We start from the raw sequence: 27,844 nt of genomic DNA on the forward strand, positions 1-27,844 counted from the left end.
TATCGAGAAATTTGTGAGTTTGGATTTTTGGTCCGAAATGAAAAAAATCACCATACTGGTATGGTCAAATTTTCAGATTTGGGATGAATTTTTTTTTTTTGATTTCATGGTTCCAACTAATAAAGAATGGACTACTGAAGACATTTTATCAGTGTAGACTGGGTTAAAACCAAAATTTTGAGATATATCGAGAATTTTGTGAGTTTGGATTTTTGGTCCGAAATGAAAAAAATCTACCATACCGGTATGGTCAAATTTTCAGATTTGGGGTCAAAAAATTTCTGTTGATTTTATGGTTCCAAATGATATAGAATGGACTACTGAAGACATTTGATCAGTGTAGACTGGGTATAAAACCAAAATTTTTAGATTTATCGAGAAATTTGTGAGTTTGGATTTTTGGTCCGAAATGAAAAAAATAGCCCATACCGGTATGGTCAAATTTTCAGATTTGGGGTCAAAAAATTTCTGTTGATTTTATGGTTCCAAATGATATAGAATGGACTACTGAAGACATTTGATCAGTGTAGACTGGGTATAAAACCAAAATTTTTAGATTTATCGAGAAATTTGTGAGTTTGGATTTTTGGTCCGAAATGAAAAAAATAGCCCATACCGGGTATGGTCAAATTTTCAGATTTGGGGTGAATTTTATTTTTTTTATTTTATGGTTCCAACTGATATAGAATGGACTACTGAAGACATTTGATCACTGTAGACTGGGTATAAAACCAATATTTTTTTTTAGATATATCGAGAAATTTGTGAGTTTGGATTTTTGCTCCGAAATTAAAAAAATCGACCATACCGGTATGGTCAAATTTTCAGATTTGGGGTCAAAAAAATTTCTGTTGATTTTATGGTTCCAACTGATATAGAATGGACTACTGAAGACATTTTATCAGTGTAGACTGGGTATAAAACCAAAATTTTTAGATATATCGATAATTTTGTGAGTTTGGATTTTTGGTCCGAAATGAAAAAAATCGACCATACCGGTATGGTAAAATTTTCAGATTTGGGGTGAATTTTTTGTTGTTGATTTTATGGTTCCAACTGATAAAGAATGGACTACTGAAGACATTTCATCAGTGTAGACTGGGTTTAAAACCAAAATTTTTAGATATATCGAGAAATTTGTGAGTTTGGATTTTTGGTCGGAAATGAAAAAAATCACCATACCGGTATGGTCAAATTTTCAGATTTGGGATGAATTTTTTTTTTTTGATTTCATGGTTCCAACTAATAAAGAATGGACTACTGAAGACATTTTATCAGTGTAGACTGGGTTAAAACCAAAATTTTGAGATATATCGAGAATTTTGTGAGTTTGGATTTTTGGTCCGAAATGAAAAAAATCGACCATACCGGTATGGTCAAATTTTCAGATTTGGGGTCAAAAAATTTCTTTTGATTTTATGGTTCCAAATGATATAGAATGGACTACTGAAGACATTTGATCAGTGTAGACTGGGTATAAAACCAAAATTTTTAGATTTATCGAGAAATTTGTGAGTTTGGATTTTTGGTCCGAAATGAAAAAAATAGCCCATACCGGGTATGGTCAAATTTTCAGATTTGGGGTCAAAAAATTTCTGTTGATTTTATGGTTCCAAATGATATAGAATGGACTACTGAAGACATTTGATCAGTGTAGACTGGGTATAAAACCAAAATTTTTTAGATTTATCGAGAAATTTGTGAGTTTGGATTTTTGGTCCGAAATGAAAAAAATAGCCCATACCGGGTATGGTCAAATTTTCAGATTTGGGGTGAATTTTATTTTTTTTATTTTATGGTTCCAACTGATATAGAATGGACTACTGAAGACATTTTATCACTGTAGACTGGGTATAAAACCAATATTTTTTTTTAGATATATCGAGAAATTTGTGAGTTTGGATTTTTGCTCCGAAATTAAAAAAATAGCCCATACCGGGTATGGTCAAATTTTCAGATTTGGGGTCAAAAAATTTCTGTTGATTTTATGGTTCCAACTGATATAGAATGGACTACTGAAGACATTTGATCAGTGTAGACTGGGTATAAAACCAAAATTTTTAGATATATCGATAATTTTGTGAGTTTGGATTTTTGGTCCAAAATGAAAAAAATCGACCATACCGGTATGGTAAAATTTTCAGATTTGGGGTGAATTTTTTGTTGTTGATTTTATGGTTCCAACTGATAAAGAATGGACTACTGAAGACATTTCATCAGTGTAGACTGGGTTTAAAACCAAAATTTTTAGATATATCGAGAAATTTGTGAGTTTGGATTTTTGGTCCGAAATGAAAAAAATCACCATACCGGTATGGTCAAATTTTCAGATTTGGGATGAATTTTTTTTTTTTGATTTCATGGTTCCAACTAATAAAGAATGGACTACTGAAGACATTTTATCAGTGTAGACTGGGTTAAAACCAAAATTTTGAGATATATCGAGAATTTTGTGAGTTTGGATTTTTGCTCCGAAATTAAAAAAATAGCCCATACCGGGTATGGTCAAATTTTCAGATTTGGGGTCAAAAATTTCTGTTGATTTTATGGTTCCAAATGATATAGAATGGACTACTGAAGACATTTGATCAGTGTAGACTGGGTATAAAACCAAAATTTTTAGATTTATCGAGAAATTCGTGAGTTTGGATTTTTGGTCCGAAATGAAAAAAATAGCCCATACCGGGTATGGTCAAATTTTCAGATTTGGGGTGAATTTTATTTTTTTTATTTTATGGTTCCATCTGATATAGAATGGACTACTGAAGACATTTTATCACTGTAGACTGGGTATAAAACCAATATTTTTTTTAGATATATCGAGAAATTTGTGAGTTTGGATTTTTGCTCCGAAATGAAAAAAATAGCCCATACCGGGTATGGTCAAATTTTCAGATTTGGGGTCAAAAAATGTCTGTTGATTTTATGGTTCCAACTGATATAGAATGGACTACTGAAGACATTTTATCAGTGTAGACTGGGTATAAAACCAAAATTTTTAGATATATCGATAATTTTGTGAGTTTGGATTTTTGGTCCGAAATGAAAAAAATTTCCAATACCGGTATGGTAAAATTTTCAGATTTGGGGTGAATTTTTTGTTGTTGATTTTATGGTTCCAACTGATAAAGAATGGACTACTGAAGACATTTCATCAGTGTAGACTGGGTTTAAAACCAAAATTTTTAGATATATCGAGAAATTTGTGAGTTTGGATTTTTGGTCCGAAATGAAAAAAATCACCATACCGGTATGGTCAAATTTTCAGATTTGGGATGAATTTTTTTTTTTTGATTTCATGGTTCCAACTAATAAAGAATGGACTACTGAAGACATTTTATCAGTGTAGACTGGGTTAAAACCAAAATTTTGAGATATATCGAGAATTTTGTGAGTTTGGATTTTTGGTCCGAAATGAAAAAAATTTCCAATACCGGTATGGTAAAATTTTCAGATTTGGGGTGAATTTTTTGTTGTTGATTTAATGGTTCCAACTGATAAAGAATGGACTACTGAAGACATTTCATCAGTGTAGACTGGGTTTAAAACCAAAATTTTTAGATATATCGAGAAATTTGTGAGTTTGGATTTTTGGTCCGAAATGAAAAAAATCACCATACCGGTATGGTCAAATTTTCAGATTTGGGATGATTTTTTTTTTTTTGATTTCATGGTTCCAACTAATAAAGAATGGACTACTGAAGACATTTTATCAGTGTAGACTGGGTTTAAAACCAAAATTTTTAGATATATCGAGAATTTTGTGAGTTTGGATTTTTGGTCCGAAATGAAAAAAATCACCATACCGGTATGGTCAAATTTTCAGATTTGGGGTCAAAAAATTTCTGTTGATTTTATGGTTCCAAATGATATAGAATGGACTACTGAAGACATTTGATCAGTGTAGACTGGGTATAAAACCAAAATTTTTAGATTTATCGAGAAATTTGTGAGTTTGGATTTTTGGTCCGAAATGAAAAAAATAGCCCATACCGGTATGGTCAAATTTTCAGATTTGGGGTCAAAAAATTTCTGTTGATTTTATGGTTCCAAATGATATAGAATGGACTACTGAAGACATTTGATCAGTGTAGACTGGGTATAAAACCAAAATTTTTAGATTTATCGAGAAATTTGTGAGTTTGGATTTTTGGTCCGAAATGAAAAAAATAGCCCATACCGGGTATGGTCAAATTTTCAGATTTGGGGTGAATTTTATTTTTTTTATTTTATGGTTCCAACTGATATAGAATGGACTACTGAAGACATTTTATCACTGTAGACTGGGTATAAAACCAATATTTTTTTTTAGATATATCGAGAAATTTGTGAGTTTGGATTTTTGCTCCGAAATTAAAAAAATAGCCCATACCGGGTATGGTCAAATTTTCAGATTTGGGGTCAAAAATTTTCTGTTGATTTTATGGTTCCAACTGATATAGAATGGACTACTGAAGACATTTTATCAGTGTAGACTGGGTATAAAACCAAAATTTTTAGATATATCGATAATTTTGTGAGTTTGGATTTTTGGTCCGAAATGAAAAAAATCGACCATACCGGTATGGTCAAATTTTCAGATTTGGGGTGAATTTTTTGTTGTTGATTTTATGGTTCCAACTGATAAAGAATGGACTACTGAAGACATTTCATCAGTGTAGACTGGGTTTAAAACCAAAATTTTTAGATATATCGAGAAATTTGTGAGTTTGGATTTTTGGTCCGAAATGAAAAAAATCACCATACCGGTATGGTCAAATTTTCAGATTTGGGATGAATTTTTTTTTTTGATTTCATGGTTCCAACTAATAAAGAATGGACTACTGAAGACATTTTATCAGTGTAGACTGGGTTAAAACCAAAATTTTGAGATATATCGAGAATTTTGTGAGTTTGGATTTTTGGTCCGAAATGAAAAAAAATCGACCATACCGGTATGGTCAAATTTTCAGATTTGGGGTCAAAAAATTTCTGTTGATTTTATGTTTCCAACTGATAAAGAATGGACTACTGAAGACATTTCATCAGTGTAGACTGGGTTTAAAACCAAATTTTTTAGATATATCGAGAAATTTGTGAGTTTGGATTTTGGGTCCGAAATGGAAAAATCAAACAGTAATGTCCTCCGGACGTTTTTACATATGCAATCATATCCGCCTGGACACTGCTGCTTAATGCAATTGTGTTAACCCGGACTCATTTGCATATGCAGTTTTGTCCGCCCTGTGCAAAATCGTCCTTGCAGTAAATTATGGTGATTTTTATGGTTCCAAATGATACAGAACGAACTACCAAAGACATTTTTTCAGTGCGGAATGGGTATAAATCTAAAAAAAAAATTGATATATCAAGAATTTTGTGAGAGTTTGGATTTTTGGTCCAAAATGAAACATATCTGCTATGCTTGCACACTACATCTGCCTGTTGGTCTTACCTATGTTGGGTCTTTTCCTTCCTTACACACACAGTTTCAAAAAGTGACTCATCGACAACTCCAAAATGTTGTCTTAAGAAGCAGAATTCTGTTGCAAAAGGTAAATATAATATTGTTTTTCAGTAACTGATATTTAAAACATTGATCCTTTTACAATATCACATTGATCCTTTTACAATATCACTTTCCAGGTTATTTCGTTTACTGGTCAGAATCCCTGGCTTCTTGTCGATATTTAGTTGCATGACTTCTTACTGTCGCCCCAAACAAAAATATTGACAAGATAGGTAGACCACCAAGTTGGCTTAGTTGGTTGAGCAACTCCTTGTTAACCTAGAGGTCGCAGGCTCAAATTGATTGACTTTGTTAAAATTCATTCAGCAATGGTTTATTATACAAACGTAAAAATCGCAAGATCAGCTGAATTGTAAGTAAATTAGAACTACTTTTAAAAATTAAGAAAGCACAATCACGTTGGGAAAAAAACCATAACAAATTTTATACACAGATGTGTGATAAAAAGCACTGTAAATGTAAACTCACTGTTTTCCCAGAGTCCTTTCTAAAAATCGGGGAAAAAAATTGTTTAGCTTTGTTTTCAGCAAGAGTGTTCAGTGCTTATCACACAGCAAGGCAGAGCAGCCACCTCTCCCAGATTTGGCAGAAAGTTCCCCCCCCAAAAAACACCAATCTTTCATGTTCTGATGAGCAAATTTTACAACCTCCCTGATCATGGAAACTTCCTATCTAAATACCTCCCTGATTCTTGTTCAAAATCTCCCTGATTGCAAAATGCAAATGTTGGCAGCTCTGGCAGTGTAATATAACAACCCTAAAATGATATTCTTTGATCTTGTTATGGAAAGGTTTGCGGTAACATCATGTAATGACTATCTCTAGATGAGTTGGGGTGGTTCTGAAAAGAACCTGTGGTTTGAACTCTACGTTACGATCAGTATGATCTAATCGTCTTCTGGATCAAGAAAGCTGTTGTTGTTGTTCCTTCCCTCTGTAGATATTAAATCTGTGTTTGTTTTCAACAATAGATATTAAGCCAGTGTTCGTTGGTACCCTGGAGGATGTGTACGTCTTAGAGCACGGCCTCGCCCTACTGAGCTGCACAGTCTTGAGCGAGCCCCCGCCCACGGTGAAGTGGTACCGAGATGAAGACGTGGTGTCAGACGAGAGGATGCAGGCCAGTTATAGGGAGGATGGGACCTGTCTATTGGAGATTAAGGATGTGACGTACCAGGACATCGGGGAGTATGAGTGTGTAGCTAAGAACCTGAATGGACAGGCTAGCTGTATGCTGTACTTGGACGTTGCAGGTAAGTAACTACATATAGTAGGGGATCTTAATATTAATAACTGCATTTATAGCGCCGAACACCTCCAAAAGAACATCTCTAAGCACCCATGACCCTAACCCGAAGCATATTCTGAGCTTCAGTCATTGGTTACACATTTTCACATGTTCAGATTAGCAACGGGGACACAACTAATCAAACCAGGGCCGATTTCATAGAGCTAAGCAGAAATTAACAAGATACCAGCCACAAATTGTACATTGTTAAAATATAATATATGGTAAAATTAAGAAATACATAACATGTATGCGAGCATTTGAATTACCCTTTTTGGGATCTGATAAGGATTAATTGAATTGAATTGAATTGATTTGAACATTAAGACAAAAAAGAAAATATTAGTAAAAATCTAAAATGACACCCTTAAACCAATAAGGTAAACTGACTGGCACCCTGAAACAAAAATCTTTACATTATAGGGCGACCCCGATCAAATTCTTCTTAGTTGAAACAATATTCAAATTTAATCGGTCAGTTTCCCTTGTGATCTATTACTTGGTATTTGAAGAGGTCTAATGAATTTGATCCACATGAAAGTTTTAATGAGCCAAAACCTGTGATCTTGTGGCGTTTTCCTTAAAATCTAAGACTGTGTAAATCTGTCTTATTCTTATGATGGTGATGAAACTGCTTGTTAATGTAGTCTTACAAGGTTTCCCTTCACACAATGATTTCGCGCACATCCTTGGTCAAATCTTCCGCTAGCGGAAGATTGTGTCGTAGGTCCAGACCTCCGACACAATGTAGCAATGTTGGAACCAAACATTGTTGTCCTTTCACATGAGCTACATTTTGTAAAGAGTTACAACCTTGCTACAATTTAGCAAGGGACCCTTGCTAAATTGCTCTTGTGTGAAAGGGGCTTTAGACAATCCCAGCTTTATCTACGAGGAGACCCACGACCTCTAAAGGTCTTCCCTGAGAATGTCATTCAGGATGCTATAGTGTTACTGCGAACATGCCACGTCAGTGTAGTCTTAGACGATCTCTACCTCATCTGAGAGGAGACCCACGACCTCTAAAGGTCTTCCCTGAGAATGTCATTCAGGATGCTATAGTATTACTGGGAACACGCCATGGGAAGAAATAAACGATCACCTGTCTTTATTAAAGGCAGTGGACACTATTGGTAATTCCTCAAAATAATTATTACCATAAAACCTTTCTTAATTACAAGTAATGGGGAGAGGTTGATAGTATAAAACATTGTGAGAAACTGCTCCCTCTGAAGTGACTTAGTTTTCGAGAAAGAAGTAATTTTCCACTTTGATTTCGAGACCTCAGATTTAAAATTTGAGGTCTTGAAATATAGCACCTGAAAGCACACAACTTCGTGTGACCATGGTGCGACAAGGGTGTTTTTATCTTTCATTAATATCTCGCAACTTTGACGACCGATTGAGCTCAAATTTCCACAGGTTTGTTATTTTATGCATATGTTGAGATACACCAACTGCGAATACTAATCTTTGACAACTACCAAAAGTGTCCAGTGTCTTTAAAGGCAAAGTAAACCTTTTGATATTGAAATCATTTGATTGTTTTAAATTTAGCTATATATAATAGAATAAAGCAAACCAGTGAAAATAAAGTTTCAAAAGGTGATTGTGTTTTTAAGATAATGCCAAAATTCTTGAGCAGTTATGTCCACGCTGGAAGAATAGTCCGTAATTGAAATCTCAATCTGAGAAACTTTTCATTGCAAAAAAAATTTCTCAGATTGAAATGATTTTGAATCCCCCCACTCTAAAACCACAACCACATCCCCTTTAAGGGAATTGTTTCGAAAAACATTTCACATTAGGCCACATAATAGTAAAAAATTGTTGATAGTCCTTGTTTTTTGCGAATGGGGGAGGGAGGGAGGTTTTTTATTTTATTTTTTTTATTATTTTTTTTATTATAAGTTTTATTGACATGCCAAATATGAAATAAAGAATAAAGAAATCATCACAATCACTATAAAACAAAGAGTTTGTGTGTTTTTGATGTTTTAAATAGTTTTGTCAAACAAATTTTACTCCTAGATGACATTTTCTGTAAACTTTTTCAAACAACTAAGCACAGTGTAGCCCAAGAAAATATTTGAAGAATTGTTCTGGCTTTGCCAACATGAATAAAAACCTTCTTTAAACATCTTTTCAAACCTGTACATTTTGAAACAATATCAGCTGAAAAGGTTGTTTTTTTATTATAAAAAAAAAAAAAAAATAAAAAAAATAGGGTCGGGGGGGTTTTGAACGGTCGGGCGGGGACGATCAATAATTGTTTTTTTTGTGTGGCCTTATCAACAGCTGCAGGTGCTTCTCACCAAGTAAGTTTTTATCGTCATTAATTTTTGTAGTTTCCAAGGTATACCCTCCCTTTAAAACTCCTTTAATTTATCATTTTATTCAAATAGTTCAATGTCTGTGTGTGTGTTTTCAAAAGGCCATACTATGGTTAATTCTATATCATAATCAATTGCATAAATCAATAGTCTATGCATTATTTAGTTTAAGCACAATGTTAGTAGCCAGCTGGGCACACAGCAATATTTCAATTTTTGTTTGGAATCGTTCTTTGCCTTCATAATGTTAGTAATGTTGGTAACGTTGAGGCATCATGACGTTTGGAAAATATTGGACGAGGTATGATGGCTAAAGAAGGTATTGTTACACACAAATTTCAGTGCTCTGGCAAAGAATCAGTGATGAAATAAGTTGTTTCTTTTTTTGTTTGCAGCACACCAGTTTTGAATAAATGTAATCTCTCTATTACAGCATATATCTGTTGTTGTTTTTGTTGTTGTGGTTGTTGTTTTTGTTGCTGTGGTTGTTGTTGTTGTTGTTGCTGTTGTTGTTGTTGTTGTCGTTATATGCCATTTTGAGATACGATGGATATGTTACTATATGACACTTTTATGTTAGGGTGAATTTGTCTGTTTAAAAAACCAAACACTGCACCACCATTTCGCCGAAAAGGTTAATTGTAATTACTATAGAATTAAAAAATAGTTTTCTTTACTAGAGACAAATCTGCTGTATTGGTTTTATTTGCAAATCATCAGGCTCAATTGAATTTCATGGACAAGCAACAATTAGACCAATAGTAAACAAAAAATTCAATCTCATATTACTCAAACTGTTTCTGCGTTTTTGCTTCCAGAACCACCCGGCATCATTAAAAGCTTCTCCGATACCAGCGCCCCTGCCGGTGAACAACTCCGCCTGGACATCCACGTGGACGGGATCCCAGACCCAGACGTTATTTGGTACAAGGACGAACGCCCTCTCTCACCCACCAGTAAGTTCACGTTCCTCTTTGAGGGTGAAGACAAGTGCTCGTTGGTGGTGGATCAAGCTGTCCCAGATGATGAGGGGGTGTACAAGGTGACTGCCATCAATATGGCTGGGGAGGTGTCGCACTCCGCTAAGGTCACCATTCCTGGTAAGTCGTCTTCTTTTGGTTCCACTGTTTGTTTATAAATCCTATTATTGTATAATAAAGCCCATACCATTATGTACATGTAGATTATAAACTTAATAAAATATTCCTACTTTTGTTCCCAATGATCAAATATCATGCCTCATTCTGACCTCTTCATAATATTTCTTTTTTGCATTTTCAGACCCAGAAGAGGTATTCTTCTCTCAGAGTAGAGTTAAAATCAAGAAAGGTGTAACGATAGAAGATGAGTATGACCTGCAAAATGAACTTGGAAGGTAAGTTGATCTGATTGAGTGGTAAAAAAAAAGTCTCAGCTGAAAAAAAAAAGTAAAAACACTTTATCTGGGCCCAGTTTCGGCATAGCCCTGGCGGCCTTACACTTTCGTATTGTGCTACAGTGACGTCCTGGACATCAGGGTACATTTCTGGGGCGGAAAATTTCCACAGCATCATAAATTAAAATCTTACCTGCAACAAGCCACTAATTTCAACAGATTCACATTCCATGGCAGCATATATTTTCCTGCGGTGGGTTTTGGTCGACATCTATTCTTCACAAATCCGTCATTTTCATAAAATAATTCAGCTCCCAACGTTAAGAAATTCAAATTTTTGTCATACTCTCACAGTCTGCCGTGTGTATGCAAGCTGCACAACGCGCAAATATTGCGTTGTGTTTGCGTGTTAACGCTGTGCAGTCAAGATAATGGTGACCAAGAATTCATGCGTCTTGCATCATGCGTCTTGCACGCGTATGTATACGCGTACGCACGGCAACAGACAACACTGTGAGAAATCCACTGGAATATCTTGAAAGCAACCTTTTTTTGAGCTTCTATCCTTGCACAATATAACCCTGACTTGAAAAGAATGACAGCAAAGGTTCCTATAATTAGCACTTGTATCTGATGTTGTATGAGAAATTATGATTAAGCACCCACCAACTAGATTTGCAGCACGGGCCATGATGAGCCACAGTGAATTTTAGTTACCTTTTGTCTCAGAAACACACTGCTTCTTTTTGGCAGAAGAGATTATTACATAGTTCTCACCTGTACACTAGTTCTCCTCTAAAATACTATTCACACGACAGCAATTTAACTGGGGTCCCTTGCTTAATTTTAGCATGGTTGTAAAATGTAGCAATGTTTGACAAGATTTTGCAAGAGAACTTGGACAGTAGACAAACATTTTTTCATTTCTCACGGGGTACATTTTGTGAAATTTTACAACCATGCTACAATTTAGCAAGGGACACTTGCTAAATTGCTCTCGTGTGAAAGGGGGTTTACCTTGCAAACCATTCAAGAGTTCATACCAAATTTAACTTCTTTTTTATTTTGCTTGCTTTGCCAGAGGTGCGTATGGTGTCGTCAAAACTTGCAAGCACAAAGAGACCAAAGAGGAGTACGCAGCCAAGATCATCCGAGTGAAGGGCGGGGCTTGGGATGATATGAGGAGGGAGGTTCTAGTGATGGGTATGCTGGATAACAAGCGATTGGTCAAGCTCTTCGACGCTTACCAGACTAAACGGGACGTCGTCATGGTTATGGAACTGTATCCTTTATCATATTGCCATTTCCTCTTTATTTTTTCTTCTTATTTGTCATGTTTTTTTCTTGATTTTCAGAATTGTTTAAACAGGTATCGCTTAGTTTTCAAACTTTCCTTGTAAGTTGTAGATATACGTGTACAAAAGAAAGATGTTTAATAGACCATGCACACAATGTCACTGGAGGGCGCCCTCATGAACGGGTCATAAATGCTTACTTGGTACAATATGTTTTATAAATTTGTGCAATTTCCATCGTTTCATCATCATTTAACCTCTTCAAGGTGGTAGCCTATAAATGCATTGTGCTCTGCACAACTCTCAGCCAATGATAGCCTTTCACACATGCACATTTCATCAAGGGTAGCAGCCAAATGCGGTAGGAGCCAACCAGTGTCTCAGAAACTGTATCTGAAATCTAAGATGCTGTACTGTAAATATTATGATTTCTTGTGTCAACATGATGATATTGAGCTTGGACAACATTTCCCAGGTCTTTGGAAATGATACCAGCTTCAAGCCAGACACTCAAATCATTGTTTGTTTTTCAAACCATACAATCTTACCAACACGACTGGTAGTGTTTATAAATAGCTAAGCAGGAGGGCCTTGAAGTGAATTTATCAGGCAGAACAGATTGATTCACGCTAGGCTGGTTTGCTAGAATAAAGAGACCCATATGAATTGAGTCTTTTGCAGGAATGATTTTCTAACTGTTTTTTATTTTCTTTTTTGTTGTCCCCTTTATCAATAGAGTTCTAATGGTATCACATAGGCCTATTAAAGTTTAAACTTTCTGCTTCAACTTTGATTCCAGTGCCTTCATAAGAACACCCCTAAAATGAAAATGATAAGGTCTGAATCTTTTATCAAATGGAAGCTGCAACTTGTTAAGTTATAAAAATAGGACTCGTTCATAAACGTTCATATTTTTATGATACAATGTTTTGAATAGATTGACTGTCAATTAGTAAATTCATTAAAAATGGTACAACTGCAGTCCAAAACAATTTTCAAGTAAATGACTTGATCTAGGATGGATTTATTTAGATGTTTGATTTGTTAATTCAATCAGCTTCAGTAAAACAAGTTTTGTCAGACTTTGACTTACAGGAAATGTACACCATTGGTTTTTTTTGTAGAAGTAAATTAGAACTCGCCAATCACCATAACACCAGCTTGTATGTGAGATAGAATTTTTCAACATTTGGCGGTCACATTTGTTTTTTTAAACAACAGAAATAAATTAAAGGCAGTAGACAATATTGGTAAATACTCAAATTAATTATAAGTATAAAACCTTACTTGGTAATGAGTAATGGGAGAGGTTGATAGTATAAAACATTGTGAGAAACGGCTCCCTCTGAAGAAATGTAGTTTTCGAGGAAGAATTAATTTTCCACAAATTTGATTTTCAGACCTCAGAATTAGAATTTGAGGTCTCGAAATCAAGGTTGTCACACGAAGTTGTGTGCTTTCAGATACTTGATTTCCCTTGGGTGTTTTTTCTATCATTACTATCTCGCAACTTCGACCACCAATTTAGCTCAAATTTTTACAGGTTTGTTATTTTATGCACATGTTGAGATACACCAAGTGAGAAGACTGGTCTTTGACAATTACCAATAGTTTCCACTGGGTGTCTTTAATGTTTTGTGTCCATAGATACTTGGCTTATTTTGAGGATGGCAATCAAAATAATCAAGGATCATTGCAGGGTCTTTAGATGCTATTTTCTCGAACCTTGATGTTATTCAGATGGAACTGTTTTTCTGAAAGATTGATACTATTACTCGTATGAACTTTGTAAGGAGTGAGCTTTTTGTCTGTACAATTTTCTCTGGACATTTCACCTTCTGGTAATGACCAGTTGTTTTTAGAACTTGGGTCGTCACAAAGATAGTCATAAATTATCGGACTCTTTATAGGTGTTGATCAAAACTTAAGGCTAGTAGCCCTAAGTTAGGACAAGTAACTCATCCTAACTGGAAGAGATGTAGTGAACTCTTTGTGAAATCCAGCCCTGCTCAGTCTTTTCCTCTACTATGCTCTCAAGGATTATGGTCTTCCCTCTGAATTGCCAACAATGGAATGTTCCAAGAGGTTACCATTTTAAGGCCAGTCAACCAGTGGTTGTGATACGGGTCGTCACTAAGTTCACATATCATAATCTGTGCAGTGGTTGAGTTTTAGACATCATGGTAGGTGTGTTGGTTATCTCTGACCCTTTTACTATTCTGTGACTCCTGCCATGGTAACTTTGAAGTATGGGGCCATCCTGTGCAAGGCATCCCACTGTGATGATGAGTGGCATCATGATATGAGATTCCACTCAGTGCATTGTCAAGTTTCAAAAGAGGGCGGATCTGCGTTGTGAATGCCCACAGGTATTTTGTTTCCAGTCTCACAGTTGTACATCAAAAGCATAGTTGACCCATTTACAACAGAGTGGTTTGAACTTGGTGCACATTCCACTTGGAGAAACTTCAACAGTATGTGCACAGTGTCTGTAGTTCATGAAACCACAGATCAGCTGTTGTTATGCTGTTGTTTGTGGTCTGGCTGGCCACTCTTCTGAGTCACAGACAGGGACATAATAACTTTTCAAGTAGTGCCCACGAGTTGCAGTGCTGTGATATATGCTCATGCCATTGGAGTTATTAGAAGCGTGCCTGCATGTACCTGCTTCATACATGTATGATGACAGCTAATATGCAAATGTACAGAAACCAACCAGCTGATTGAGTTCATATACCGCCATAGGTATGTTGACTTTATAACTCTACCTCCATGCTTTGACTTACTGTACGAATGACTTGCCACACATACAGGTAGTAAAAACTGTTCCATATATATTTGTTTTTAAGATGAAGTGAACCATATAAAAAACACTAGTGCATTTCCTCTGGATTCAGGTTAGATTTGGTACACTATGGGGGTAGGACATGGAATGCTGAACTTAAAGGAACACGTTGCCTTGGATCGGTCGAGTTGGTCTTTGAAAAGCGTTTGTAACCGTTTTGTATAAAATGCATATGGGTAGAAAGATGTTGTAAAAGTAGAATACAATGATCCACACAAACATGCCTCGAAATTGTGTGGTTTTCCTTTTACCTCGTCGACTAACACGTCGGCCATTTATGGGGGTCAAAATTTTGACTCCCATAAATGGCCGACCATGTTAGTTCGCACAGTAGAGGGAAAACCACGCAATTTCGAGGCAAACTTGTGTGGATCATTGTATTCTACTTTTAAAACATCTTTCCAACCATATGCATTTTATAAAAAACGGTTACAAATGCTTTTGTTTTGACCAACTCGTCCGATCCAAGGCAACGTGTTCCTTTAAGTGTTTATCAAGCAAACTGCCCAGGAGGAAAGTCTCTACTGGTGCATTAATGCAATGTGGGTGTGTATTTGGTATGGGCATAAAGTACTGGAATTGTTTTTGATTTTCTGTGGAGCTATAAAAGGCATGAGTGTATAGTCATAAATTATCGTTATTGAAATACAGTTTCATCAATGCGGATAGCTGTATTTTAGATCATCAGATGGAGTTATTTCCAGTCATTCTCAGGAGTGTTGGTAGATGGGTATGAACTTTGTTAGCTTCAGATTGAAAAAAATCTACGCTCTGTCAATAACTACAAATCAAAACAGTGTGGGCTCGTCAAATACTGTTTTTGACTTTGATACCGGTATTGGCCCAATGACCAGGGCACTAATGTAAAGCGCATTGATACGGTTATTATGAAATGCGCTTTAAGAATTTGTTGTTATTGTTATTATTTCAGATGTAGTTATTTTACAGGAGTGTTGGTAAATGGTATGAACTATTATTGGCTTTTAGTGGAACAAATCAACGCTTTGTCAATAATTATAAACCAACGCAGTACTTTGTGTTTTAAACTTCAATGTGAATTACATAGCAGCTGTCAGGAAGAAAAAGGCAAAGCAGTTGAACAGCTGGATATGTATCGTTAGGAATGGCGTACAGTCCTGTTTGGGATTTCATGTGACATTTTAGCCTGGTTCTCAAATGGTAGAGGTCATCAGTAGAGGTGACTGACTCTTGAATCTCGATAGTATAGTTATGCATGGAGAAGTTTAACGGCAGTGGACACTATTGGTAATTACTCAAAATAATCGTTAGCACAAAAACTTATTTGGTAATGAGTAAAGGGGAGCTGTTGATGGTATAAAACACTGTGAGAAACGGCTCTCTCTGAAGTAACGTAGTTTTCGAGAAAGAAGTAATTTTCCAAGAATTTGATTTTGAGACCTCAGATTTAGAACTTGAGGTCACGAAATCAAGTATCTGAAAGCGCACAACTTCTAGCGACAAGGGTGTTATTTCTTTCATTATTATCTCGCAACTTCGAAGATCAGTTTCACAGGTTTGTTATTTTATGCATATGTTGAGATACACAAAGTGAGAAGACTGGTCTTTGACAAATACCAATAGTGTCCATGTGTCTTTAAGTCACAAATCTAGAGGACAGTAGGATTACAGCTTTGGTGTTTTTACAATAATATGATACCACAATCTTACATGCCTGCATTAGATATTCAGATATAAGATGTCTTTATGTGGTATAGTTAATTCTTTAATTCTGTGTGAATTAAAGGAAATACCTTTAATGGACACTAAGGGAAAAACCTTTAGGCTCTGCCAAAATATATTATGTGGAAGATGACTTAAGCCTTTATTGTTGTATTCACTGCATGGTTGAAGTTCTGTGCTCCATGATGCATAAAGGGAATGTTTTGAACAGCGTATTTGGCTTCAGAAGAAATTATTTGTCATCATCCAGTTTTCAGAATAAACACAATATCTCACAAATCTGTAACCATAACAATGTCATCAAAATATTAAGTCCTGCTGCTTGAGTGAAACTAGCAGAGCTAAAAATAGTGTGCCTCGGCAGGGATTCTGTGCTGGTTTCATTTTTGTCGTCAAACTGCTATTTTGAAAACTTTCGTTTTAGACAGAAATATTTATTGTGGTGGATCAGTACTGGTATGAACTTTGTAGTGAGTGAGCTGAAGAGTGAGTTTGTTTTGTCTCTTGACGATTTCTGGTTATCGTTCAAGGAAATGCCAATATTGGATGGAATATTGGAGTGGAATATTGGATGGAATATTGGATGGAATATTGGATGGAATATTGGATGGAATATTGGATGGAATATTGGATGGAATATTGGATGGAATATTGGATGGAATATTGGATGGAATATTGGATGGAATATTGGATGGAATATTGGATGCCACCATTGTCATAAGCTTTGTCATAAGCAAATTTATTGTTATTGTCATAGAAAGGCCAAATAGGAACGTTGTAATGTTAGTTCAGTCACATTCACTCCAGTTCACAGTTGATGTTTACCTGGGCCCAATTTCATAGAGCTGCTAAGCACACAAATTTGCTTAGCTTAGCATGATATTTCTTTCTTTGTAAAAACAGGATTACCAACCAAATTTCCATTTGTTGCATACTGCTTGTTTCTGGCATTCAGCTGTATCTGTTGTTCGCGTATCCTAAAATCATGTGGAAGATTTTTATCAAGGCAAAAATTTCATGCGTAGCAAATGTTTGTGCTTAGCAGCTCTATGAACTTGGGCCCTGTCTGCAGGGAAAGTCAGGGTTTGCCATTTCAGTAGTCAACCAGCTTTTTCACTTGTCTGTAATTCAAGAAAAAGGGATGGAAGTTTTTCAACACTGCATATTAACTAGCTAGCCGGACCACTTGGAGTGAATTTCCACTGGTTCTCATGTGTTGTATTTGGCCAGCGAACTACTGTTTAAAAGGAGTACACTGGAATCCCATCAATCCTTTATTTTATTATTAAAAACTTTTTTGTTTATAAGTGTTGTCTTGAAAGAATTTCAGCACATTGTCCCCTTTAGTGTGCAGTGACTTCCTGTCTAATCGTGTAGTGTAGCTCCCCCCCCCCCCCCCCCGCAGTCAACTTTGAATTCTTGTTTGAGCCTCCCTGAACGAACGCTCATTATACATCACAATGATTGTATCAACTATAAACAGCTTAATCCAACTCATTCTTCTGATCCTGAAAGCAAACCCTACCCAGTCAATGGAATCGCTCTCTATTGTGGCTGCCATCATTGATCAACATTTTTAGGGGAAGTCTTGTGGCATGAGGAAGGAGCTTTACACACTGTACACAGCTGATCGTTCACTTTTGCTATAGTGTGTCTTGGAGTTGAGCTTATTATAAATGCAGTAAAATCATTTCTCCATGTTTGGAATCTTTTGAATCATCCAGAACTGTCTAAGGTCTGCAGAAGTGTAGGCCTACTGTACTTCATCAAAACTTTGTCCAGTGAGTACAAGCGCTAACTTAGTCAATGGTTTTTGGAGGGGTGTATAATCTTTGTCCATCTTGTTTTCATTAGTGCACCATACAGCAAGTCTATGTGAGCCTTTCATCATTAATAAGGCTATTCTGTGCTTTTTCCAGAGATTTATGCAATTTTGTGTTTGGTCTTATCAAACTGTGCTATTGTGGTTTAATGATTTTTTTATTTTTATTTTTTATAATTTGTTATTAGTATTTATTTTGGAGTGGGGGTGGGGCATGGTCTTAAATGCTGGTCTAATTGGGTTTTTTTATGTTTGCAACAGACAAGGATTTTGGTGAGGATTGGTACTGTGACAGTTAGCTTCCAGATCAAAACTAATATAAATTATATTAGTTAATAATCTGTTTGTTATATGTCTAAGGGTATAGAGGTTTTTGAACATAGATGCTTGAAATCTGCAAAAGTTAAAGGAACACGTTGCCTTGGATCGGACGAGTTGGTCTTTGAAAAGTGTTTGAAACCGTTTGTTATGATATGGTTAGAAAGATATTTTAAAAGTAGAATATAATGATCCACACAAGTATCACTCGAAATTGCGTGGTTTTCCTTTTACCTCGCCGACTAACACAGTCAAATTTTTGATTCCACTAAAAATGATCGACCGTGTTAGTTCCTAAAGTAAAAGTAAAACCACGCAATTTCGAGGCAAGTTTGTGTGGGTCATTGTGTTCTACTTTTAAAACATCTTTCTAACCATATGCATTTTATAACAAACAGTTACGAACGCTTTTTAAAGACCAACTCGACCGATCCAAGGCAACGTGTTCCTTAAATATTTAAATTTTTGTAAGACCCAAATAAAGTATTGCGGCAATTTCCAAAGACGAAGTCTTTACTAGAAATAGCTTTTTTTTTAAACAGGAAACTGGACCGACATAACTTAAACCATCATAATGGACAAACAGAGAACAACCTGGAGATAATTAGAGACAAGTTACTTTACAAGTTTTCAAAACGACTGTTATGGGGTATATAAAACTGTGAAAATATTATTGAAAAGATGGTCAAATTTCAATAGAATTACAAATATATTTTTTCCCCAGAAATATTTTACTCAACAATTTGGAAGTTTTATCTTATTTAGTAAAGCAAGCTTTTTGATTAAAATAAAAATTAAACAGTTTTCATTCAAATAAAAATCATTGCAGATCAGGTAGACTTTAGGTAAATTTATCTTGACCCGTTTCCTCTTTTCATGGGTTTGATTTCAAGTGCGAACCTGTTTTTGTATTCATGATCAGTCACACAAACAACAAATCCACATTCAATGTTTGTTCGTTGATAAATGTTATCTGGAGGTGAGCCCATCCCTTGTCTATTTACACAGCCAACTGATTAATATCTCTGTAAATATACATTGAGATTTGATCCTTGTAATCTCTAACTATGTAGACCCCTTGGAAATACATGTGTGAAGTTATTCAGGGTTTGTTGCTTCATTGGCCAATTTCATAAAGATAATATGCTAAGCACAGAGAAATCTTGGCTTAATGAAATTGAACCCTGGGCAGAATTGACCCAGTTCTGGAAGGGGCCTGACCCATTTCTTGGCCAGTGTCTCAAAATGGCAAAGAAATGGGACAAATTGTTGGAGAATCTGAGCTAAAATCATTTTTTTTTTTTTTTTTACCAGTGTCAAGCTCAGCCTGATTCGGAAATGGAACCCAGGATCCTGAACAATTTTGAAACAGGAATTGTTTTTTATTATTTTAGTAATGGGTAATCTTGCTTTTCGTTATGTTGATCACAAAGCTGTTTTATTTTTTTAATCAGTAGGTAGTTTTTAATTTGGCTAAAATTGTACAAGGCAATCAAGAGTTATTTAAGACAGCCACAGTTCTGTGGTGGAATGTTTTTTGGGTGGAAATTTACAGTGTGTGAGCCCTCGGATTGAATTTAGTTTATGTTTTATACCATTTCTGGTCATTTTCAAGGAAATACCAATAACGGATAAAGTTTGAGCTTTGATATTTTCACATGATACTATTGCTGTAGTTTCGCTTACAAGGTCATAGGCCATACATGTACATGATGTTTCTATGTAACTGTCTGTTCAATCACACACAACCCATGTACACTCCGTCCAATGTGCATAGCTATTGTTATGGGTTTTTTTTCCTGGAATTTTAAAGACGTCCCAGCTATTATACAGAGAGTTATATGGCTTTATGATCAAGAACGAATGACGTCAGTGCAGTACTTATTTAAGATTTGGCTGTTGAGATCTTGGATGTTTGTCCTCGGTACAAGCCTGAACCCTCAGATATCTGACTTGATAGTGTAGTGTCTCATTCAAGCATTAAGTGTTTTCATTGTTATGGATTATAGCAGAGGATGAATGGTTATGGGATTTGAGGCTTTGGTGAGGTATTTATACTTGGTTTGTGGTAACATAATGTGTGTATCATATGTATGTGCTGGGTGGGTGGATGTTATTAAGGGAAGTGTCTTGCCTTAAATATTTTACTACCGCGGAGTTGATTTTCGGAATTTGGGAGACTTTTCAGTTCTGAAAAAACTGTCCTGCTTTTTAACTACTTCCTGGGCGAAAGGTAGACAATCGGCCAGGACTACTACGGTATGTACTTTAGCTTTTAATGGATCACTATTTATTTCCCCACTGCGGAGTGAGTTCTTAATTGGTCACAGCAATGCATTTCGACTAACTTTCTGTCAGCTTCGTCAGGAGACTAGTGGATGAATGTTGAATCCAAGCTGTATCGCTGGCCTCTCTTTTTATACAGTAGGCACAGGAATTTCCTCGACCAGCTGTGCAAGAAAGTAACGGAGTACCAGTCACAATATTGTGAACTTCATGGTATTTTGACTGCTGAGCAATTATTTCTGTGCTCAGCAAATGTTTGTGTTTGGAAGCTGTATAAAAATGAACACAACATCTTAAGTCAACTCAGTTTGTTAACCAGAGTTAAGATTGTGTTTTTCATGGCATCATGTTTACACAAGTGTCTGATGGCCCACTGTAAGAAAACGTATGTCTTACATTTTAATGAAAATGGCAGAGTACATGTATAATTGTGTGACATAAAAGATCCCCCCCCCCGACATCACTAAGATCAAACAATGGAAAACATGCAAAATGTATCCCAGCTTTGGAGTCAGAAGTAGGAGTTAATGTGCGCACATGTGATGACTTATCACCTCATGCCTTAAGACAAAATGACTTTATGACTTTTGGCAAAAGAAAAACATGTTTAGTGTCCCTGCCTGCTTCATATTTAGAGGCTGCTGCCTCCTCCTTTTTTTTTTCTGAAAAAAAAAAAAAGAATGATACATTTGAATGATCTCAGATGAAAAAAAAAATTAAAATAGCCCAGGCGGTTGTCTTTAAAAATTTGTCGGGCAGCCATTTATATATTGAAAAAAGGCCCCCTTACTTTTTTCAAAAAGGCAGGACGCTAAACAATTTTTCTTTCTGTTTAGGCCTTACCAACAGGTTTTATAAGATGAAAGGGTTATTTTTTTACTTTTTAAAATCATATCCTGGTATACTTTTGATCCTTAATGCTGACTTTCCCTATCACAGCGTGAGTGGTGGTGAACTGTTTGAGCGAATCGTTTCCCAGGACAGCATCACCGAGATACAGACTGTCTTCTATATCAAGCAGCTTATTGAAGGTGTTCATCACATGCATCAGAAGAATATCGTCCATCTTGATTTAAAGGTAAATTTCATTGTTCGTTATTTGTTGGTGTTGAGTCGCTTCTGAACGCTAGTTTTCAATGGACACACCATCAAAATGTTGTAGTTTTGTTAATTCCTAGACAAATGGCTTTCAATGCAATAATAATAATAATAATAAAGGAAACTTGTAATGCGCCATGTCTGTCACAGGTGACACTCCTGGCGCAGGAACCCTAACAAAGCTAACAACTGAAGGAACTAATTAAACCAAAATTAACAGAAGGAGAAGCAGCTTGTGTGAAGAGGTGGTTCTTTTAAATGTTGAAGGAAGTTTCCTTTTTGAGTTTGATGGGGAGTGAGTTCCATAGGGAAAGGACCGGACCGAGAGAAAGAACGGTTTCCCCAGGAGTGATGAGAGAGAGGGGTACTCGGAGAAGATTTGTGTCAGAGGAGCGAAAGCGTCGGTTCGGTTCATGGCGTTGTATAGACAATTAATGAAATTGTTCTCACATTAATTAGCACATCATAAAGAAACCCGAACACATAGTGTTTATTCCGACATACTAAACTTGAGTTAATTGTATTATTAATTAAAGGCAGTGGACACTATTGATAATTGTCAAAGACTAGCCTTCACAGTTGGTGTATCTCAACATATGCATAAAATAACAAACCTGTGAAAATTTGAGCTCAATCGGTCATCGAATTTGCGAGATAATAATGAAAGAAAAAAACACCCTTGTCACACGAAGTTGTGTGCGTTTAGATAGTTGATTTCAAGACCTCAAGTTCTAAACTTGAGGTCTCGAAATCAAATTCGTGGAAAATTACTTCTTTCTCGAAAACTATGACACTTCAGAGGGAGCCATTTCTTACAATGTTTTATACTATCAACCTCTCCCCATTACTCATTGCCAAGTGAGGTTTTACGCTAATAATTATTTTGAGTAATTACCAGTAGTGTCCACTGCCTTTAATATCCTTTTTTTGTGAAGTGCCTGGTAGCATTTTCTCCAATAGGAGTTTGGTACTAAACTTTAATGCATTTTTTTAATTTATCAATGTTAATTTAAAAAATAAAATTATTATTAAATAAACTCAAACTCAAGTTTAGTTTCTGACCAAATTTAGAATAGGAATAAATTTAAAACATAATAGAACAAGCCGGGGCAACTGTGTAAATCCATTCAGAGAAAAAAACTTTAATAATTCAGCGAAAATCAGGCCATACAGTTTTAACTGTTACTCTGGAACATGCCTCTGCTTTTATGTTCTGTGGTTTTATTTTGATTGTACAGGGGACGAGAATGTTTCCTTGTACGTTTTTTTTTTTTTTTTTTGAAAATTATTTGAGGCTTTTCCTGTTTCATTTCCTTGTATTGGTGAGGGGTCATTAGGTGGTACTGACTGTTTTTCATTGAAGTTTTCTCAAAATTTTTGGGCTTCCCCTGTTAATTTGTGACTCAAAATATTTATTATCATAAAACTATACTTGGTAACAAGTAACAGGGAGAGGTTGATAGTATAAAACAAGTTGAGAAATGGCTCCCTCTGAAGTGAGGTAGTTTTCGAGAAAGAAGTAATTTTCCACGAATTTGATTTCAAGACCTCAGAATTAGATTTTGAGGTCTCGAAATCAAGCATCTGAAAGCACACAACTTCGTGTGACAAGGGTGTTTTTTCTTTCATTATTATGTTGCAACTTCGGCGGCCAATTGAGCTCAAGTTTTCCCAGGTTTTTTATTTTATTCACATGTTGAGATACACCAACTGAAAAGACTGGTCTTTGACAATGACCAATAGTGTCCAGTGTCATTAAAGGAACATTATTATACAGCATTGGTACCGGCAGAGCTGAACAAGTAGTTGCAGAGGGTGTTCATGTTTTGTTTGATACTAAACCTGTGAAAATGGTTGTTTAATCAATTGTGTGAGTTGAGAAAATAGTTTTTTTTTAAGGTTTTGATGTTCAGTTTTCTTAAATTGACTTCATTTCAGAGGGAAATGTTTCACCCCCAAATTGTTTCTAATATGAAATTAAAAATCAGTAAGCTTCAGGCTAAAATTTTACAGTGATTTTTGTGCATCCTCAACAATTCTGTACACATGGTAAATAGCTTTAAACCTTCCTACCCTCACTATCATTTGTCAATGAGTTGACTGACCATGTGAAAAGCTAAACCTTTATGAGTTGATAAAAATCTATTCACCATTGTAATTTCTTTCTTTTGTTGAATAAGGTGGATTTGGAAGAGTAGTGATTGGGGCTATAAATGACAGTACTCAATTGTACCGACCTTTCATACAGTATTGGATTTTGTCAAAGTACAACATTATCATGTGCTGTTATCATAAAGTGCACGTAGGTACATTGTTCATACTGACATCCTTGTTGATACTTCCTTCAAACGAATATTTAGCACATGCAGTGTTAAAACAGTTTTTATTGAGCAATGCTCAATATATTTCCCTGTTTGAAAATACTTGCAAACTTGCCGGTACAACCATGTGTTTTTTTCTCCTGAAGACGAGTAGAGTTTACTGTTTAAAATGTCGAGACCTAACCTGCTCTTTTCAGAGTCAACACTCCCTCAAAAGAGATTTAATACATGGTTGTACCCTCAGCAAGTTTATTTTTTTTAACAATTTATTCTTATTATTAACACCATGCAAGCTTCAAACATCACATGTTTTTGTGTGTGTTTTTCTCAGCCGGAAAATATTTTGCTAGTATCACCGGACTCTGACGACATCAAGCTGATTGATTTTGGCCTGGCCAGAGTGGTGTCTCCCGACAGGGACGTCATCTGTAAGTTCGGCACACCAGAGTTTGTTGCGCCTGAAGTGATCTGCAAGCAGCCTGTGACTACGGCATCAGATGTGTGGAGCATTGGGGTGATTGCACACATCTTGTAAGTGAATTTATCGTCATGCGTATTCTCAAAAACTAAATATCATGGTGTTTCGTGGCCGAGCGGTCAAGAGCACCGGACTCAAGCTCTGGTGTTTTTTCGATCATAAGAGTGTGGGTTCGAGTCCTGGTCTTGACACTTAACCATTATTGCTTCGTCTTTCATCAGGCTGGATGTAAAAACTGTAGGTCCTAAGTGCTGTGTAGTGCACATAAAGAATCCAGTGAAGGGCCTGACTTGAGATTACAGAAGTGATAATATCAATCCAACACACTTTAGGACTTTAGCAAAGTGAATTGTTGTAAATTGTTTTCGTTGTGTTTCTGTCCTGCAGGCTGAGTGGAATATCTCCGTTTATGGGTGATGATGACAAGCAAACCTTACTCAAAGTAAGACGTGGCTACTGGGACTTTGACGATGATGTATGGCTAAATATCTCACTAGAGGCCAAGGAGTTCCTTAAGATGGTCTTGGTGTTAGATCCAAAGTAAGAATTCATGCTTACACTAACCATAAACAACTCCCCCTAACCATATTAAAGGATTTGGGTACTTCTTGTAACACAAAACACAATGTCCACAGATTTACATTAAACTTACACCGTTTGAAGATAATGATAGTAGAAAGCTATCCTTAAAATATTAGTTGCTTTGGTGCTGTAGTTTTGGGGAAATGAGTAAAACAATGTCATGAAAATACGTTTTTACATGCTAAAATAATTTTCGTCTCATGATCACTGAGACAAAAATTATTTTCATGACATTGTTTTACTCTTTTCTCAAAAACTACAGCATCTCAGCAAGTAATATTTTCAGGGAAGCTTTCGACTATTATTATCTTCAAACTGTGTTAGTTTAATGTAAATCTGTGGACATTGTGTTTTTTGTCCTACAAAAAGTACACAGACCTTTTAAGTTCAATAACTCCTTCTTATTAGAATGTTTTTACATACAATGTGTATTAAATGTTGTATTGAATTGAATATTGCTTTTCTCAGCCCCCCTCCTCCCCTCCCCCAATCATCCCTTATCTCAATTTGTTTTCTTCTTTCTTTTTCTTTCATGAAACCTTTCCAGCTTCCAAAATATTTGACCTAATGGAAACTCAGTTTGTTCATCCCTGATGTAATTAACAAATTTAACTACAAACTGTTTGGACTCACACTTGGTATGCCTGGTTCAATCATGGAGGAAGAAAATACCTCCATGGTTCAATCATGGGCCTGCAGTCCAATATCTTGCAGAGTCAGACAACTTCCTGAGTAGGATTTTGTGGGATTTGGGACTTTTTTTAAACAAAAATTATGGGTTTTTTTTCCATCTTAGTTTCCTTATGCAAGAGAAGTGTTTTGTTCACTCTTTGTCCCAATATCTGTTCAATGATGAAGTCTTCATTATATTTATTGTCTTTCATAGTTTGTGAGACAGGTTTATACATGTTTGAAATTTACATCTTTTCTTGTCCGTTTTCTCCTGCAAAGAAAACGACGGACTTTGGATGAGTGCTTGCAACATTCCTGGTTGAAGGTAGGAAGTTATGCTTATTCATATTACTTATAAAGTTAAAACTACCCTTGGTTTATAAAAGTTTAAAGTCTAACGAAACAATTAAGTGTTTTACATTAATTTGCTCCCATAAAATTCAACCGATTTTTGCAAAAATAACTCAAGGGGCCTTTTCCAAACGTCAGCGTTGGCTCCAGCTTGAGTGTTGTCATCATCTTAAGAGCAGTGTACATTTTGCGAGGCATTTCCAATATCAAATGGAGCCCGGAGACGAAGCTGAGTTTTTCGTGGAAAACAAGGAAAAGAGCTTGATGTTTTGGATTTTGGTCATGTTTTACATTGTAAAAGAGGTCTTCTAATGGTATTATTTTCTTAATGACATTGACATTTTGTTCAGACGGGAATAATTCTCTGGCGGACCAACATTTGTTTAGACTTTGAATCAGATTGAAACCAATCATAATTTTCTTTTTGGAATATAATACAACCCTTCATTTTGCATTTTTATTGTTTGGTAGGCTGATTTCCCATGTGAAAATCAGAAGAACTTTGATTACCTAGCCTGACAATTCTATTAAAGACAGTGGACACTATTGGTAATTGTCAAAAACCAGTCTTCTCACTGGCTGTATCTCCACACAATTATGCATAAAATAACAATCCTGTGAAAAATTGAGCTCAATCGGTTATCGAAGTTGCAACATAATAATGAAAGAAAAACACCCTTGTCACACAAAGTTGTGTGCTTTCAGATGCTTGATTTCGAGACCTCAAGTTCTAAATTTGGGGTCTCTTTCCCGAAAACTACGTCACTTCAGAGGGAGCCGTTTCTCACAATGTTTTATACTATCAACCTCTCCCCATTACTCTTTACCAAGTGAGGTTTTATGCTAATAATTATTTTGTGTAATTACCAATCGTGTCCACTGCCTTTAAATTCTACATCATAAGGACATGTAGGTCAGCCCCTGTCCTCTATACAATGCTCCGATAATTTCCGAGAAATACATATCATGCCTGATTTATGTTGTTAACTTCTTGAATTTTTTTTTCTTCACTTGCAGTTTGATGAGCGTCATGACCAGGGTGTCGCTAAACTAAGCACGCAGAGACTGAAAACGTTCAACTCCAGGCGGAAATGGCAGGTACGTGTACACTAGAAGTTTAGCTGGAACTGTGAGTTGAACCAAACAAAACTAGGCGAGTTCATCTCAAACAAGGCTAAAGGCCACTCTTGGTTAGGGGCTACAAGACAAAAAATATTTAAGATGAAAATAATTCAGGACTTCATGATTGATCGAACCATAGCAAGAAGAAGCTTGATGACATAAACTTATATTGCACGGCCCATATCACACCCTGTGTATTGTGTGTTACTCCCCGTGTTCTGCTTTTATAAGCTATATGCAAAACATACAGCCTGTAAAAAAAGTTATTGTAAATTCAAGGATGGCACGTTTCAGCAAATGCTAATCCTTACATGCATTGCTTGAAGTTTGCTTGAAGAAAAATTTTATCACACATGCGCGTGGAATGCACAAAAATATAGCGCGCCTGCGTCCCATATCCAACTCGGCCCTCTGCCTCGTTGGATATGGGAGGCAGAAGCACTTAATT

At 36.0% G+C, this 27,844-nt stretch overlaps 1 protein-coding gene across 1 annotated transcript in view; it reads left to right on the forward strand.

Annotated features, from left to right (window-relative positions):
• The window catches only part of LOC139940153 (protein Obscurin-like), a 115,686-nt gene that overhangs the window by 74,126 nt on the left and 13,716 nt on the right, over positions 1-27,844 (forward strand). The window contains 10 exon segments of the mRNA XM_071936440.1: positions 5,469-5,534; positions 6,481-6,762; positions 9,949-10,230; positions 10,412-10,505; positions 11,587-11,787; positions 21,712-21,850; positions 24,523-24,722; positions 25,057-25,209; positions 26,203-26,248; positions 27,292-27,372. Coding sequence (XP_071792541.1) covers positions 5,469-5,534; positions 6,481-6,762; positions 9,949-10,230; positions 10,412-10,505; positions 11,587-11,787; positions 21,712-21,850; positions 24,523-24,722; positions 25,057-25,209; positions 26,203-26,248; positions 27,292-27,372 — 1,544 coding nt within the window.

The sequence above is a fragment of the Asterias amurensis genome, chromosome 7, assembly GCF_032118995.1.
Source record: "Asterias amurensis chromosome 7, ASM3211899v1".
Lineage (NCBI taxonomy): Eukaryota > Metazoa > Echinodermata > Asteroidea > Forcipulatida > Asteriidae > Asterias > Asterias amurensis.